This window comes from Pelodiscus sinensis, chromosome 3 (assembly GCF_049634645.1).
Source record: "Pelodiscus sinensis isolate JC-2024 chromosome 3, ASM4963464v1, whole genome shotgun sequence".
Lineage (NCBI taxonomy): Eukaryota > Metazoa > Chordata > Testudines > Trionychidae > Pelodiscus > Pelodiscus sinensis.
In genome coordinates this window covers 27,563,628-27,581,358 of record NC_134713.1, presented here as the reverse complement: position 1 = coordinate 27,581,358, position 17,731 = coordinate 27,563,628, and the positions used below count along the sequence as shown (strand labels likewise).

General features: G+C 42.8%; 1 protein-coding gene across 3 annotated transcripts in view; it reads left to right on the top strand.

Moving 5' to 3' along the window:
• Positions 1-1,779: 1,779 nt before the first annotated feature.
• GRHL1 (grainyhead like transcription factor 1) overlaps positions 1,780-17,731 on the top strand; it is a 61,277-nt gene continuing 45,325 nt past the window's right edge. Inside the window, exons 1-6 of one of the 3 annotated variants that reach the window (XM_075923510.1) lie at positions 1,780-1,971; positions 8,039-8,225; positions 13,764-13,834; positions 15,344-15,728; positions 16,546-16,622; positions 17,436-17,592. In XM_075923510.1, coding sequence (XP_075779625.1) covers positions 1,952-1,971; positions 8,039-8,225; positions 13,764-13,834; positions 15,344-15,728; positions 16,546-16,622; positions 17,436-17,592 — 897 coding nt within the window. In that variant the 5' untranslated portion in view covers positions 1,780-1,951. Of the gene's footprint in view, positions 1,972-2,070; positions 3,225-8,038; positions 8,226-13,763; positions 13,835-15,343; positions 15,729-16,545; positions 16,623-17,435; positions 17,593-17,731 lie in introns of those variants that run through there. The other 2 variants (XM_075923509.1, XM_006123606.4) reach the window with 2 other exon arrangements.

Here is a 17,731-nt window from a genome sequence, read left to right as displayed (position 1 = left end):
GGTTATTACATGATTTGACAGAATGTGCAGAATTCACTCATTTCTTGTCTCTTCTGGATCTCCTGTAGACTAATTTTTTAAGGATGGAATTCATGCAGAACAGTAAATGACTGAGGCCAAGATGGAGTGAGGGGGAAGAATGGGAATCTATGGTCCAATGAGACACATTTATTTATTAGTAATTGAAGCAGTGCCTTGGGATCTTTGTCTAGTCAAGGACTTTGCATTAGGGGCTTCATTCTACACAGAACAGACAGCCTCTGTTCCAAATACCTATGTTTTTCTCTCCTCTTTTATGACATAAAAATGAATTTGGCTGGGATTGTGGAGGTGCATGTTTAGCTAGGCAAAGTTGCATATTGGCGAAGTGTTTAACATTAAATGTCTCCTTACCAGTGTCCACCAAGAACATTACACTAAGTGATACCATCTCCAAATGCCCTCTATTGGACCAGCCTATCAAGAGTTCTTCAGCACCATCTCTGGGTTTGCTGAAGGGGTTGCTCAATGACAGACTTTTACCTCCCCACACAAGCTGTGTGGGTGCTGCCTGTGGATGGAAAGGCCATGTAACAGGTTGTTCTAGTTTCAAATCATTTTTATTACTGTAAATCTGAAATTGTGGCATTGAAGGCTAGACAGTGTGCTGGATTTGATACCAGTAGTAGAGATCAGAATAATTCTTTTTCTTCAGAAAAGATGCTTCAGTGCTTGCTTTATACCACCTTATGCTGCATTTTAACCAAGTATTTTCCACAATTTACCTACCACTATTTGTCCTAGTGAAAGAGTTAATAAAAGGTCCATTACTCAATTTGTTTGTCTTCTGTGGAAGACAGGATCCCAGCAAGATTTACCCACTAACAGCTGACAGGAAGGTTCCTGTCTACACTGACTGTAAAGGTTCCTGTCTACACGGATTATCTGTTAGCATTGTGCTAGAACAGGACCTTTAAGGAGATGTGTTGGTTTACACAATGTAAGAGTCTAGTGAAGACAAGAAGACTTGTCTATTCAGGCCAGGTTTGAGCTACCCTACTGCTCTGGTGGGAAAACTTCAGAAAACATTGTGGAACAAGCTTTGTCAAAGTGTTCAAGTAATTATAGAAGGATGTAGAGTGGACTAAACCAAGGCTTTAGTGGGAGAAGGTTTTGTTTTTCAAGGAAAAAGTGACTTGCTACCAGGAGAACACCTCTGTATACCCAGTGTTCAGAGAAAAGGCAAACAGCAAGGAATCATAACTCAGTCAGTTCACAGTTTAACAGAAGACTCCCTGGAAGACAGTGCCCAATAGGGACTGGAACAAGTCCTGGCCCCATACTGCAGAGACCAGGGCTTGCCGAGCAGGCTGAGGGTCTACCCAATTTCTTCCTTCCCCATTTCTGTCATAGCTAGGTGTCCTCTCACCTGTGTGGTAGCATAAGGATATCAGACCCGGTACCGTCTGCTGCTCTCCAGCTCAGGTCTGGGCAGAGCTGAGGCTGCAGCAGAAGCAGGTGAGGAGCAAAGGGAGTGGAAGGGTCTCTGGTGGACGGGGCGGGCTGCGAGTTAGCGCCCCCTGGGTGCTGTCATGGGAGGGGCGGTAGGAGGACTCCACAGGCATCCCCTGCCCAGCAAGCGGGTCCCAGCTGCTGGTCACCGAGATTCCATTTAGAACCCGCGACGCCGCCAAGCCCCGCCCTTCCCTCGAGCCGCCTAATCAGGCGTCTCCCAAGGCAGCTGGGCCCGCCCCCACGGGGGCGCTGCGAGCCAATGGGAGGCGGGCCACAGGTGCGATCCACCTGCGGGTCCCGGAGCCACCTGAGCGAGCCAGAAAAGCCGACAAAACCCGTTTGTGCGGCAGGCTGCGCGCTGCTCCGGCCTGGCCCCCTCCCCGCTGCCCGGGCCGCCACCAGCCGCCGTCCCAGCCCAACCCGCCGGGCCAGTTCTGCCACCCGCTGGCTGCCAGACATGACACAAGACTACGACAAGTGAGTGAGGAGTCCGGGCGGGCTCGACCGGCCCCGTCGCCGGCTGGGGCGCTCCCGTCCTGGGGGCTGCCGGGAGGGGCGGGCCCGCGCTGCACGATGCCCTAGAGGGGTGGCAGCAACCGGCTGGGGGTTAGCGTCAGCCGCCGCCTGCTGCTGGGCGTCCCGGAGCCGGGCACCCAACCCTCCTCGGGCCGGGGGAGCAGACCCTCTCCTCGCACGCGGGCGGATCCCGGGGGTATCCCCCAGGCACGGGACTGTGTGCTCGCGCTGGCTGGCCGGAGCACCTGTTTCTGCGGCTGCCGGGGGGGCGAGGTAGCGAAACTCCTTCCTCCCTCCCAGGCCCCTGGGTCAGGCGCCTCTCTGAGCTGCCTGGTGTAAATCAGCCTCCTGCGTTACATCCGATGCCTCCTGCCCGATAATATCCGCCCGCTCCCTGCCCCCGCTTTAAATGGTGCTATCCCGGTCACAGGTAGCGTTAGCCACGGAGGCGCCCAGAGCTTTCTGTCGTGGCCTCCCAGCTTGAGCCTGCATCTTGGGACCCATCATCCACCCCCTTCCTTGTCTACGTGCAGCGAGGGGATCTCGCCTGGCCCGCTTGTGCTGAGGGGGGCTAGGAGGGTCAGCTGGTCACCAGCTGTGTCGTGTCCGAAGTTCCGTCCAGTGTTTAGTTCTGGACTCTCGCTCTTCTCTCCACCACTTTCTGTTCTAATCAAATGCTGGAGAAGACCGTCTGGCTTTGAAACTCGACACCTGCACTGAGGCGTTGGTCACCATAATCTTCTTCCTCCTCCTCCTCCACTTCTCTTTAAATGCTGAGTGTGGCAAACAGCCCGAGTCTGTCAGGAGGAGCCTCTTTCAGCCTTCAGAAGTGCAGAGGGGGGAGTAGACCCATTCACCTCGCCCGCAGCGCTCGTGTCGATGGGCTTTTCTGATGCTGGATCTTACAGAATCGCTGTGTGGGCTGCTTTTTTCTCTTTTTCTTGAAGATTTAAGAGCAAGGGCTGGAGGAAGTTTGAGCAGCACTAACTGCGACATAATTATTCGACGCACACCTCCGTTGTTTTTTTTTTAATGACTTGAACATTGTGGGCTTTTAAAGAGATTTGCTGGGCTTGGCCTTTGGCAGTATTACACTTTGATGCACAGATTCGTAAAAACTCTTTTAAAATACTACAAGCATCTTACATGCTATAGGACCAAGATCCGATGGATTTCTATGAAACCCACCCTACTGGAAAAATGGATTTCTCCAGGTAACCTGGCTTTTCTAGCAGTGTCAGTTGGAAAATCTGACATACTTTACCTATTCAGAAGGCCAAAATATTAGATTGTATACTCTTTGGGAGCAGAGACATTGTCTTTGTGCCTATATGTTATAAAGGCACAATCACTATTTGTTCTGTGCAAGTAGGTACTGTTGTGCAACAATCGTACTTTTGTGTACGAGCAGAAATTTGGACTGGTCCTTACTGTATGTGTAATACACGCAGACAGTGAAATCATTTTTAGTTATAAAGAACTGCTGGGGATTACTTGAAGCATTTTACATAAGAACGGCCGTACTGGGTCAGACCAAAGGTCCATCTAGCCCGGTATCCTGTCTACCGACAGTGGCCAGCACCAGGTGCCCCAGAGAGGGTGGACCGAAGGCAATGATCAAGCGATTTGTCTCCTGCCATCCCTCTCCAGCCTCTGACAGACAGAGGCCAAGGACACCATTTTATCCCCTGGCTAATAGCCTTTTATGGACCTAACCTCCATGAAATTATCTAGCTTCTCTTTAAACTCTATTATAGTCCTAGCCTTCACAGCCTCCTCGGGCAAGGAGTTCCACAGGTTGACTACACGGATTTTCTACATGGATAATGTAGCATGTTTTCAAGAACAGGGCAATACCTAAAAAATACCTTTTCAGTGCTTTATTTTCCCCACCAAAATCTATTTTAAAAACTCAAGCATGTAAAATTTACAAACATATTATACAATTTAAAGTACAAGAATGTGCACTTTAAATCTCTCCTTAAATTTGGAATAGACGCTTGATATTTGAAACACTGCTTTTTATTATCTGTGGAATGATGTTTTCTGAGAGAGAAATGTACATGTATGTATAATGACAGAAGTTTCAAAACTAATTTGATGCTTATTATCTGCATTGTGGTTTGTTAGGCATTCCAGTAATGCTAATCATCCAATCATCAAATATGTAAAGGTTTTCTTTGTGAAATATTTTGTGGTTCCTATTAGTGGTTCTGAGATCCATCAGCCAGTCAGTTACTACAAGTACTAGATTTTGACAATGCAACTACTAAAGCGGAATAAGACTGCACTTCATAGTATTTAGCAAAAACTTATGTAGCCAGATGCCGAGAGGGTTTTACAGTGTACTTTATAAACAACACAATATAATGCTGCAAAGTGTAGATGTTTAGCACAAGCTTAAAGTGTTGGATGCTAGTAGTTGAATTCAAACTGATTGGCAACCTTTATTACTATCTATGTAACCGCAAATCTCAATTTGTGTTTTTGTATCCTGTACTCGTTCTGTGTCTATACAGCACCTACCACAGTGTGGTCCTGGACAGTGATGAGGGCTCTTTGGTGCTATAATAATACAAACCATAATTATTCAAAATTGTTCAAGGTGGCCAAATAGGGCGATAGGTGCCAGATAAATACAGAGAGCAAGAACCTTGCTAATTCACAACTCTGACTTGGAGACTCATTACAAAAGACTACACTTTTTATTATCTTGATAAACTAGCAACTAGAAGTCTGAATGCATCACAAAATATGCTTTGTTCATTTATTTGGACAATTGTCCAATGAGTGTTTTATAAATTATATTTATTCTAGTAAGTGGTTTGTATGGTACTTCATAAAAGTCTTAAAAAATAGGAGATGTTACTAAGGCCCTCTCTGTTCTAGGAGATTTTTTGAGCATTTCCCTAAGGGAGATGAGGCCTAACAGTCCCATATGTACACCTCACTCTGTCTTCTGGATTGTAAACTCATTGGCTACGTCTACACTGGCCCCTTTTCCGGAAGGGGCATGTAAATTTCACGAGTCGTCGTTGGGAAATCCGCGGGGGATTTAAATATCCCCCGCGGCATTTAAATAAAAATGTCCGCCGCTTTTTTCCGGCTTTTAAAAAAGCCGGAAAAGAGCGTCTAGACTGGCCCCGATCCTCCGGAAAAAGTGCCCTTTTCCAGAGGGTCTTATTCCTACTTCGAAGTAGGAATAAGACCCTCCGGAAAAGGGCACTTTTTCCGGAGGATCGGGGCCAGTCTAGACGCTCTTTTCCGGCTTTTTTAAAAGCCGGAAAAAAGCGGCGGACATTTTTATTTAAATGCCGCGGGGGATATTTAAATCCCCCGCGGATTTCCCTACGACGACTCGTGAAATTTACATGCCCCTTCCGGAAAAGGGGCCAGTGTAGACGTAGCCATTGGGACAGAGACTGATTTTATATCTGTTTGCCATAGCGCCATCCTCAAGCTAAAATAACAATAAAAGAACTCTGCTATTAAGAGTGTGATAGTAAATGGATTGTGAAAAGAATTAGATTTTTTTTCTTTAGAGAGAAATAATTGGGTTTTCAGATTAGCAAAGTCAGAAATCTCAGGTTCTATTACATGAACAAATTTGTGTGTTTGTATATGGGGGGATATTGCAAGAATACATGTGACATGAGATCAGTATTGTGCTATCACCACAAAATCACTGAAACACAGAGAACCCACATATTCCTGTAACAATTTCCTACTTTTTAGCAATTTGCTCAAACAGAAAACAAATCAAACTTAAAAAAAATTAAATGCACAATAGAAGACTTATTTCCAAAACTTGCTAATGGCTTCCCGTACTTTTGGCACAGTGATCTGTGCATATACACATATGGAAATGTAAAACTCATCACAGGTCAGTCTTCAGAAAAACACATGTTTGACTGTCTTCTATAATATGTTCTCATTTTCCTAAAAGAACCTGTAATCCTGTTAAAGGATTGAGTTACTGCCAAACCCTACACTTTGTTGATAATTCTAAAGATAATTCTTTCTACACTCCTTTTCAGAGGAGGTAGGTTACCTTTAGGGCAATTGTGCATTTTATTTGGGTGTTGCAATGAGAAACTAGTCTTGCAAAAAATGTTTCTGAATTTACTGGATTTCAGATTGGTGTCTGTTTAGTTCTGAATATTTTTTTGCATTTAGAATAAATATTCTTCCATATGAATCTTCTCTCACTGCTGAATGGGAATGGTTTTATGGTCTAACATCAAGTTTAAATGCAAAGTGAGGATGACTCAGCCCTTCAACTTTCAGGAGGCAGATAAAATAAGTCCCTTGCAGGCTACTACAGGTGGTTCAGTCTTTTATATGATTTTAATCCGAGGGCCTGTCCAGTCTGTGTGGACATCTACAAATTTCTTGTCATTTCCAAAAGTGTAGGAGTTTGTCTTGTGTCCCTGAAGAAAATTGAGACCCATCCTATTGTTGTGCAATTTGTTGTGTGCCATTCTCTCTATACAAGTATGACACCCCCTCCCTTCTTCATCCAGAATTTGTGACCCTTACTCACATGAGTTGTCCTTAAATCATGCAAATAGTTCCCATAATGCCAGTGAGACCATTTGGGTGATTAAGGGTTTATAGATTCAAATCCATAGTTTGCAAAGCATGCAGTAATTTTCCGAGATGAAAGGAGTTATAAATGCAGGATATTTATTAAGTTGATATTATAATGCTTCATTCTTTCAATATTCTAACCTGTCACAATCTTTGAATAGTCTTGGGAGTAAGGTCAAAAAGATGTTCCTATTTTTTAGGCTGACTTTAAAAAAAAAAGTTGATGTCTTTTCTTTTGACTTTGAAAAAAACAAAGAACCCAAAGTCTGTAGTAAACATCAGCTAAGCCCCAGTGCACACTGGGAATGGCATGGGAGAACTGTTTGAACTGGTTTTAAACCAGTTCAAGCTAACATGGCTGTTTGCCTGGCCAATGTATATGAAACATATTTTAAAAACTGAGTTTAAAAATATTACCTTGTTTAGGCTGGTAAAACTGTTTTGCTGCAAACACCATTTCTCCCTGCTCCCATCCGTGTGGGTGCTTGGAGTTTTCACCTACATCAGAACAATGTTTTGAAAATTATTTTTCATAGTCAATGCTCACAATTTTGCCCCTCAGAGTGTGGGTATGTGGTTTTTCTTTCCTTGTAGCCCACTTAGATTTTGTCTCAAGATATTGTACCAGATTATTTCAAAGGTAAACATACAATAAACAACTTGACTTCTATTGCCAGAAAATTGCACTGCCTTGTTGATTTATGATCCCCTTTGGCTACATTCCATGTCTAGTATATATAGGTAATCAGCAGCTTTTAATAACTTTCCAAATACCTGATTTAATCCTGGGGGTATTTTCTGAGGGAATTGTCAGACATAGGAAAGTAAACTCTGTTTTGTAACATTAACAAATACCATTGTATATGCAAACTCTCTCTAGTTTTGCATGACAAAGCATGAAATTGTTGACTATGCAGTATGGAGAGAGCTTGAATGAATCGGTAGTTACTGCTGTACAGTAACTTAATCTTTTTGTTCAGTAATATGTTAATAGTACTGTGGTTATAAAGCTAGTGAATTCACATTTTTAATGTTCTGTTTTGGATTCCTGGTGTTAGTTAGCAGGCCAACTATCATCTTCAAGAGTTTTGTAATCTCACTTTGACTGATATAATTCCATATATTCAGCGAAATTACTCCCAATTTCTATTGACATCCACTAATTCAGAATCATATCCCTAATTTTTCTGTTGGCTAACCATCATGTCACAAACTTAAAAAACTACAAATAGTCTGGTAGCACTTTAAAGACTAACAAAACATGTAGATGGTATCATGAGTTTTCATGGGCACAGCCCACTTCTTCTGTCACATTAAGTCACAATATTAAGATAGTAAAAACTTGACAACTAATTCTAAAGTGTTTAACAAGTTTGTGAAACATGCTTATTGGTTTTTGGATGTGTAGTAACAAAGGTTCTTATGTTTCTGACCAAAGCAAAAGGCCCGTGTTGGTCCTCCAGAATGAATCTCACTACTCCCAAAGGCGTCCATACACCAGTGAAGATGAAGCCTGGAAGTCCTTCCTTGAAAATCCCCTTACAGCAGCTACCAAAGCCATGATGAGCATCAATGGCGATGAAGACAGTGCAGCTGCCCTGGGATTGCTGTATGACTATTACAAGGTAGGCTGGCACCAGTAATGTTTAACAGCCAAAGGTGTGCTTGTTTTGCCTGCTTATAAAACAGTAATTTGCTAGGGAATGTAATGGAGCTGTTTGCATAGTAGCTATTAATATTGTAATGAGGGCTCTGTGTTTATGGTTCTAACTTTAAAAAAAAAAATTAAAACCAACTTTGATTTTCTGACAATAGATTTCTTTTAAGCTAAGCAGAAATTAGTGATTCTGAAATCTTTTGTAATAAATCAATCAACTTGTGTAGCCTATTGACACATTTTTCAGGATTCAGTTTTTAATAGTTACTGGCTAAAATGCAGGCGATGGTATAAATGAATATAAATCTAAAGGGGAAAGGGACTGTCTTTGTGTTCTGCTTGTATAGTACTTAGCACAATGATACCCTGGACCACAACTGGGCCTCATGGGTACCACCACAATAAAAAAAATAAATAATAATATGAATGAGACTTAGGCTGGGATTTTCTAAGGAGCCTAAAACAGATAGGTGCCAGAATTCCACATATTTTCACTGTTCTGTTCACAGGATTCAAGCAGAGATTTGTTCATTTGGTTTCGGGAAGAGCACAGAGAACATTATTAATTATTGACAACCCCAAATAGATTCTTCAGCCTTTAAAACTGCTACACTTCTTATGCATAAAATACATGCCTATTAAGAGTTTAACCATTTTTTCAAGCAGTATAGTTACACACGATACAGTTTTATGTATATATGTATTATATAATTTCTAATGCAGAACTCAGTTTAGTCATTAATGCATGTGACAAATTGTTAGTGTAAAGGTAGTTATAACTGAGACTAACAGGGATGCTTGCTTTCCACCTAAAAAACCCCTCTGTACTTATTTGTCACTGAAAAAGAATTCCTGTAGCAGATTTTAATCTGCTATATCCATTTTTAAATGTGGAAATTTGGTGAAGGCTGTAATGAAGAGCTTTCAGTGAAACACCAATAATTTGCTGTGCTTTGGTATTTATTCCCCTATTCATGCTGTCTGTGGAGTTTGGGGAAGGCAAACTTATAAAGTATAAAAAAGCATATGAAGAAAGTATAAAATGTTGGAAGACTTCACCTGTTATTTTCTAAGGCTAAATTAAAGGAGCAGGTGGGAGTTTCCAAGATCTGGAGTAGAAAATTAAAGCCTGGTGGGGCTGCTACCTATAAAGGGTTTGGTAGAAAATTTTTGTAATTATTTTTTTCTCTTGAGCTAAGACTCGTCTAACAATGACAGTGCTGCTTGGGAAACATTACAACAACAGTTTCAAAACTTCCTAGTGATTTTTGGGTGCCCAACCTAAGATCCCTTCACGGGGATTAATTTTCAGAAAGTGCTGAGCACAATCCCTCTGAAAATCGGGCCCCTTTAACATGTCTAAAATTAGCCATTTCAAAATGGAGGGTCCCAAAATCCCTACTCCATTAAAATTTTGACCCACATTTTTCTGATACTCTTACATTCTCTGACATTTAAAAGCCACTGAATTTTAAAGGTTTTAATTGGAGGCTATTTAGAAAAGTGCTGTTTCTACTAAGGTTTTCTGTCCTCAGCCTCTAATTACTATTACAAAAAATTAGGTGTTTCCAATATAATTTAAATAGCTTGCATTTGTCAGGTGAAGGTGGAGTACCTGACTGTGCTTACACAGCATGTTTCTGTGCTGAAAGGTGTGGAGTTAATTCCTTTGAATGTATGAATATTCATTATTTAATGTGCTATCAGTGTCTTGTAGCTTTTGTGTTTTATCAGAGTAGCCTGTAACCACAGAGCAAGTAATGACCAAATAATCAAAAGATCTGCATTTGTATTTTTAACAATGTATTTAGGAAATGTTAACAAGCATACACATCCTTGCCATATAAATATCTGAAAAAATAATAACCATTACAACAGTAAACTTTTGTTTAGAGATTATGCAGAAATACAGTAACATGATCTCTCTCCTGCAGGATGTTACCGTAGTACAAAGTGAATATTATTACACTACCCGTGGCATGTTGTCTCCAGTGATTTTTATTAAATTGAATGAACTCTCTTTGATGGTGCAGTGTGCTAAGACAATAGCCCCTTTTTATATTTGGAGTATATATTTTTATATTTCAATTTCCTCTGCAGCATGGGACACTGGTCACTTCTAGGTGTCAGCTAATGGTGGAAGTCTTTAAGTCATGATTTGAGGATTTCAGTAATGCAGCTGAAGGTTAGGGTTCTATTGCCAGAGTTTGTGGGTGAGGTTCTGTGGCCTGCAATGTGCAGGAGATCAGACTGGATGATCATGATGGTCTCTACTGACCTAAAGTCTGAGACTGAATACAAGTATCCTGACATTAGAACAGGGGTGGGCAAAATGCTGTCTGCCACCGTCCTGCAGCCCAGTGAGTCCCTAGAGCAGGCTCCCTACTTGTCACACCTCTGCACGCTGCTCAAAGCAGCTACCTGAGGAGGCCTTGTGCATCTTGGTGCACTGTGTGCCCCTGGTGGGGAGCATTGCTTCCACCCCAACAACATCTCACAGCTGCCATTGGCCAGAAACCAGCCAATGGGAGCTGCCTGGGCCATATTTGGAACCCCCTCCCAAATCCTGCACTCCAGTCCCCTATCCCAAGCTCATTCTGCATCCAACCTCCATCCCAGACCCACATCTCCTCAATTAATATAGAAAAGCACAGCTCTTGATCATTTACCAAATTCTTGAAGTGCCCCCCATCAAAAATTATTGCCCCCTCCTTTCAAAGATCTCTGTTTAATCCCTAATATACATCCTATCTTCCCCACAGCTTTATAAAAGTGTCATTCTCAATTCTGTAAAAACGAGGAGTCATGTGTCATCTTAGGGTATGTCTACACTACCACCCTAGTTCGAACTAGGGTGGTTAATGTAGTCATACGAACTTGCAAATGAAACCCGGGATTTGAATTCCGAACTATCTAGTTCGTGCCGCATGTAGCCGCGGGCATCGAGTCCGCTCTAGCGGACATTTAAAAATGGCGGCGCCTGGCAACATGCAAATGAAGCCCGGGAAATTCAAATCCCGGGCTTCATTTGCAAGTTCGTATGACTACATTAACCACCCTAGTTTGAACTAGGGTGGTAGTGTAGACATACCCTTCAAGACTAACAGAATTATTAGAGCATAAGCTTTAGTAGGTAAAACCCACTTCATCAGATGAATTGAAGTAGAAGTTACAGAAGCGGGGTGGGTGGGGGTGGGTGGGTGTGTGTGTGTGTGTGTGTGTGTGTGTGTGTGTGTGTGTGTGTAAATTTCAGAGGAATAAGGAGGTGACCAATATATATTAATACAATGCCTCTAACTTCCACTTCAGTCCCAGCTTGGGATAGGGGATTTCTTAACACACACACACCTGTAAGGCAGGGGTGGGAAACCTCTGGCCTGGGGGTTGGAAGCAGCCCCTGGCTTGCCTGGATCTGGCCCCTGAGGCTCATGGGTGCCTCCCCTCCACCGCATTGGGGAGCCCACACTGGTGCACCACCCCCACTACCTCACCACGGGGCTGGAGCACACAAAATCTACTAGGCTGGGCCCACCTAGGCTCTGGTATGTGAGGGGAATGTGTGGAGTGTCTTTCTCCTCAATCAGAGGCCATGTCTGTGAGGGTTTGGTTTTGGTTTTTTTGCTTCTCACTTCTGTGTGGCCTCCAACTGATTTTGTGTGTGTGGGGGGGGGGGGGGGGGAGGAGGGGGGGGAGTGGGCAGCTCCTAACCCAAAAAAGTTTCCACACCCCTGCTGTAAGGGAACACATTAACCTTCCAGGACATTCAGCAAGGAATTTGAAAGTAGCCATCCTTCTACAAAAGAATACAACATCCAATTTCAAAGGGATTCAGCTGACATGGAGTTCATTTGCAAATTCAGTTGGATCAATTTAGGACTGAATAAGGATCTTAACTGATGAACACATTACAAAGGAAATTTCCCTTCTTTTGGTATTCACATTTCTACTTCAAATACTGTGAATGATACACCCACTCTGACTTGATTAGCCTCATTAACACAATGTATATACCCCTGCCTCTGTAACTTCACTCCAATTCTTCTGACGAATGTTTTACCAACAAAAGCTCATGCCCTAATAAATCTGTTAGTCTCTAAGGTGCCATAGGACTCTTCATTGTTTTTGCAGATACAGACTAACATGGCTGCTACTTGGAGAATTCTCAGTTCTGAAATATTGGTTGGGGGTTTGCAGGTTAGGACTGTAGTTAGATTTTATCTTTAAATAGTAAAAGTGGAGGAGTGGCTGACTGAGATGAAGGGGGAGCAATGGAATACAGAGCATTGTCTCTGTCCAGGTTACTGGTTCATATCTAGCCCAAATCAATAGTTGATGAATACCATTAATGAAAGCTGTTTGGTGACTTAACGTCCGCGGCATCATAGTCTAGTGTATCGAGAATCACCCTTTATGGTAATACACTAATGCAAGATTAACACATTTTAATGAATTTTTAGAGTCCAAAAGGTCAGTAGGTTGCTTATCTCACGACTTATAGGCATCTATAATTTTTGCTGATATGCTTATAGCTTTCTATTAACTGTGTTTAACTCTTTTTATACAGCTATCTTTAATATAAAGTGTGACTGGACAAGACATGGGACTGGTTGTTGAGAATTTATCCAGTTCTGCTGTTGACTTGTTCTTTGGTCTTGGACAAATTGCTCAGGGCCTGATTTTTTCAAAAGTGTTCAACACTCTCTGATTCCAGCTGGAGTTGTGGGAGCTCAGATCCCCTGAAGAGCAGGCCATCAGCCTCTCTGTCTGCTTCCCCAGGGGTGGAGTGAGGCTATACTTTACCTTGGGGCACAGTGAGAGTTTAGTTAATGTTTACATATTGCTTTGTGACTATAAGAAGATCTGTAAAGGACCAATATTGTCATTACAAAATAAACTTAGTGGTCTCATTCTAGTTCCCAGGGAAAGAGTCCAAGACTGGTCCCTAAAAATACCCTACCAAAAATCTCCACAGAGGCAAAGGTGTGAATGGGCAAAGAGAAACTGATCTACACAACCTCTGTGGATAAACAGAAGCTGTCCCTCTCCATTCTCCAGAGCTGTTGAGCGGATCCCTTTCCCAAGCAATAAAGTCACCCCACAAATTGAAGCCTGTTAGTAGCTCTGAGAAAAGAAAACTAATGGCAACTCTGTATTTTCTCTCCAGTTCCATTATTCCAGTTGCTGACACTTGATAAGAGATCATGCTCTTTCCAGACAGGTTGGAATTTTGTCCCTGTTTTAAGGATTAAGTAGCTTGTCTTATCTTTCTATGCAGGAATCCAAATTCCCAAGTACTGCAGCATTATATTAGCTTGGGACCCTTTTAGCAGTGTTTGGAACAGAATTGTCTTCCCAAAACAACAGAGATGATAAATTTTGGCATTGCAAAGAACTTTACAGGTGTTATCTGTACTTTCAATAATTGATGCATAGCAGAGTGCTACTCCGCTTGCAAAACTGCGGGAGAGGGAAGGATGAGTTAAACTCTCACATCTTATACCTCCAGGTTCCCAGAGAAAGAAGGACTTCAGCAGCAAAACCAGATGTAGATAACCCTGACCAAGACCATGGCAAAAGGTACTGGATTGTACTTTGCATATTTGCTTTAACTGACATGCTGATATGTCACTAATGAGCTGCTTAAGTGAAGTTCACTGCCATACCTGCAGCAGTTCTCCTGCATTTGTAATGGAGATTGCAATTCTTTCTGCTGCACCATCAAGGTGTAACTACCCGAAGGCCACATGGTGGAGTAACAACAGACTTCAGAGTTTGCGATAGAAGGTCCTTGAGCAGCAACCAGGGCAGGAGTAGGGAACCTTACTCCCCAGGGGCCGGATGCGTCCCTCAGCTTGCCTGGATCCAGCCCTTGAGGCTCATGGGCCTCGCCCAGCATTGGGGAGCCCACACTGGTGCTCCAGCCTCTCTGCTATCCCACCCTAGGGCTGGAGCACACAAAATCTAGTAGGCTGGGCCCTCCTAGTCTCTTGGTATGTGGGAAGTGTCTTTTTCCTTCTCAGTCAGGGGCCACATCAGTGAGGGTTTTGTTTTGTTTTGTTTTTTTGCTTCTAACTGTGTGCGGCCCCGACTGATTTTTTTCTGTGCATTGGTGGCCCTGACCAAAAAGATTGCCCACCCCTGAACTAGGGTTTGAATCTTGACTTGGAAATACAAGGTTCTGTCTACTTCTCATCCCTGTCCACCAACCACCTGTGCAAGCAAAGGATCAGCAATGCAGTGGAACTGTTCTCTTCCCCTGTGCATGAGCTAGTGACAGTAACCCTTTCAGGGGAATAAGGAGGTGACTAATAAGTCTTTTCTCCCCAGTGTTTACACCAGGGGGCTTATGACTGAGCCTTAATGCTCAGGTCCTTACATAAACTTCATCTGTTTCTAGGAGCTTCTGCACTGGATGCATTTGGAATATGTAGTTGGGATTAGTTTGAGTGGGACGCCATAAAATGCTGGAGTGCATTTGATTAGTTCATCTGTGGTTCTGATACATTAGTTTCACTCTCATACGTTTTATGGTCTCTTCTTTTATTCAGGAAGGGGGGAACCTATGAACAAACTGTAGGGTCATAAATTAATCTTAAGTCCCACTCCTGTAACATGAACTTTGACTTTGGAAAATCAGGTGACCAGAAATGGACCATAATTGATTCATCCTCATCTCATAGTGTAGACCTGGCCCAAGCTGAAGACTGAATTGATCAAGACAGGTTTAAATTGCTCCAGCTCTGATAAGCTGATTTAGTCTGTCGATGAAGACCGATATCAGTGTGTAAATGTATGTAAGCCGATCAGCTGAGTCCCTCAGTGCTTGATGACCTGTCAGTGGGGTCTTTGGTGTATTGCATTTTGGAGGGCTCGGTATGTGGGTTGTTAATGTTCACCTTAGTTAAATATAGTATTATAGCTCTAAATTAGGGTCAAGGAGTCAGTACTGGATAAGAATTTTTACAAATTCTAGAGCCCTCACTCCTGGCTACACAGTATAGGGAGCTGGTATTCTGTTTCGCCTTAACCAAAAGCCCCAAATAGGTTTCTAGTTATGCCATTTAAATATTGTTTTTTCTTTTAAAGGAACAGCATCCCAACAGACCAGTCACTCATTTCTGCTGGAGACAACAGAGTGCAGGTTCTGAAAAATGTGCCTTTCAATATTGTTCTTCCACATGCCACCCCAATGGCCATGGACAAGAGAAGCCACCTGACAACCCCCGACACCACTGTCACTGTTTCCATTGCCACAATGCCCACTCATTCCATTAAAACAGAAACGCAGCCTCATGGCTTCACTGTGGGCATCCCTCCCGCTGTCTACCACCCTGAGCCCCCCGACCGGGTTGTGATTTTCGACCGAAATCTCACCCCTGATCAGTTCAGTTCCAGTGCTCAGGCTCAGCACTCCCAGAGGCGCACACCAGACTCCACCTTCTCAGAGACCTTCAAAGAAGGCGTGCAGGAGGTATAAGGATCACCCGCCATGTTCTCTCTCTGTCTGCGTGTATGTGTTTTCGCAACCCAATCAGTGCCTGGATATCATGTTTCACCTCTAGCTGTTATGTAAACCTGAAATCTCAGTCCTGTGGATTAGAAATAGAAAACTTTCCCAGAAAGGTCCAGTGAATTAAATCTATAAAACAAAAAATCATTATAAAAAGCAAATAGCTAATCTTACAAGTGACGGAAGCTTTGGTTAAATAGCTCGTGGAAATAATAATCTGTCAGCAGCAACACTGAAATAAATAGCCAGACAAGATTTCAAGAGTTCTGTACCCAACACCTCCTATTTTTGCACCTAAATAAACTGATCAGATTTTCACAAGTGCCAAGCTTCTGTTGTCTTCCAAGAGAAGTTCTGTGCGCTTGTGAAAAATCTGGCCAGTTTGTTTAGATGCTTCTGACTGAGAGCTAAGCTCATAAACTCTGTTTTTTGTTTGTAATTTATTTTATTGCATCTCTTGAAATCTACAGGTTCACCAAAGCTTCCCTTTAAGTTCTAACTCATCATTAGGGATGTGTGTGCATAACTTCCATTGGTTACCAAGCTTCAGGAAGGGTTGATTTAAAAGGCATCCACAAACTGGCACAGAATGGGCTTGCTAGATCTTGTGCTTAATTGGCATATAAAACAGTATTTGACTGGGGCCCATAAACAGCATGATGTATATGCTAGCCACAATCCCTAGTTATTAGATATTCAGGCCAACTGAAGCTGGCTTGTTACTGGCAGCTGTTGAATCTTGATTCTGTTTGGTTGAATTAATTATTGGTATTTTCAGGTTTTCTATCCTACTGAACTAAATCTACGGATGGCCAGCATGAGTTCAGAGGACTATGTTTTTGACAACATTGCTGGGTAATATTTCAAACTTTCTGTTGTCCTGTATCTGCCTGATGTCTTTCTGCCAGTTTATTCATGGCTAATGGGTGTGGCTTGGTTATGAATTCTTTTACATTGCCTTTCTTTAAGCATGATTCTCAGCAGGGCTGAGCACACCTGCAGCTGCCATTGGGTTTCGCTGGAGCTGTGCACTCAGCAACCTGGAGAATCATGTTGGAAATATTTAGGAAAACTCTCATTGTCGGGTTGATAACAGCACTGGCATCTGGGAGTCTTATACTGATTTCTTTCCAACTTAATACGTTGTGATCCATCTAGTCATTTACTGCAGAAGCCTCTTGGAGTAGGCTCTTAAATGCCTCACCCCAATAGACACCCAGAGATGTTTGTCTGCTCTCTCCATGCTGAGACTCTATAACAGACACTGGAGGTTTGCTGTGTGTGGATTTTGTGTATGGAGATGGATGACGATGAGGGTTTGCATTGGGAAATTAATTGAACATGAAAAATTGGCGGGGGGGAGGGGTTGGTCATTTATAAAAACTCTTCTGTTACATAAAGGAAACATGTTACATAAAGCCTGGATAGGCAGCTTCCTATCTATTCTATCTATTGATTGTCTGTGGGCTTTGAGTGAAAAGAGCTTTTCTAGACATTTTGTCATGTATGATTGTCATGACTGATTGCCAACAAAGGGGCTGGTCTTGCTTCCTCCTCCCTTCCATGTTAGTGTCTCAACTAATAAGCCTGGAATTTCTCCAAATTAAATGTAAAACATTTAGTTTCCTCGCAAATGTGTTAGCAATCAATGGCCTTTTTGTCTCCTAGGAATAACTTTGAATACACCCTAGAAGCTTCCAAGTCACTTCGTCAGAAGCCAGGAGACAGCACAATGACATACCTGAACAAGGGTCAGTTTTATCCAATCACCCTTAAAGAAGTCAGCAGCAGTGAGGGAGTCCACCACCCCATCAGCAAAGTCAGAGTGAGTGGCCACTCTTGCAGCTTCTCGGGAGAGGTTTTTATGGGTCTTGATTGCTTATTGGAGGTACTGGACTGACTGCCTGGAAGTCCCATAGTCACTACTCAGTCTGGACTGAAGCTCAGAGCAACAGGCCCAGCTT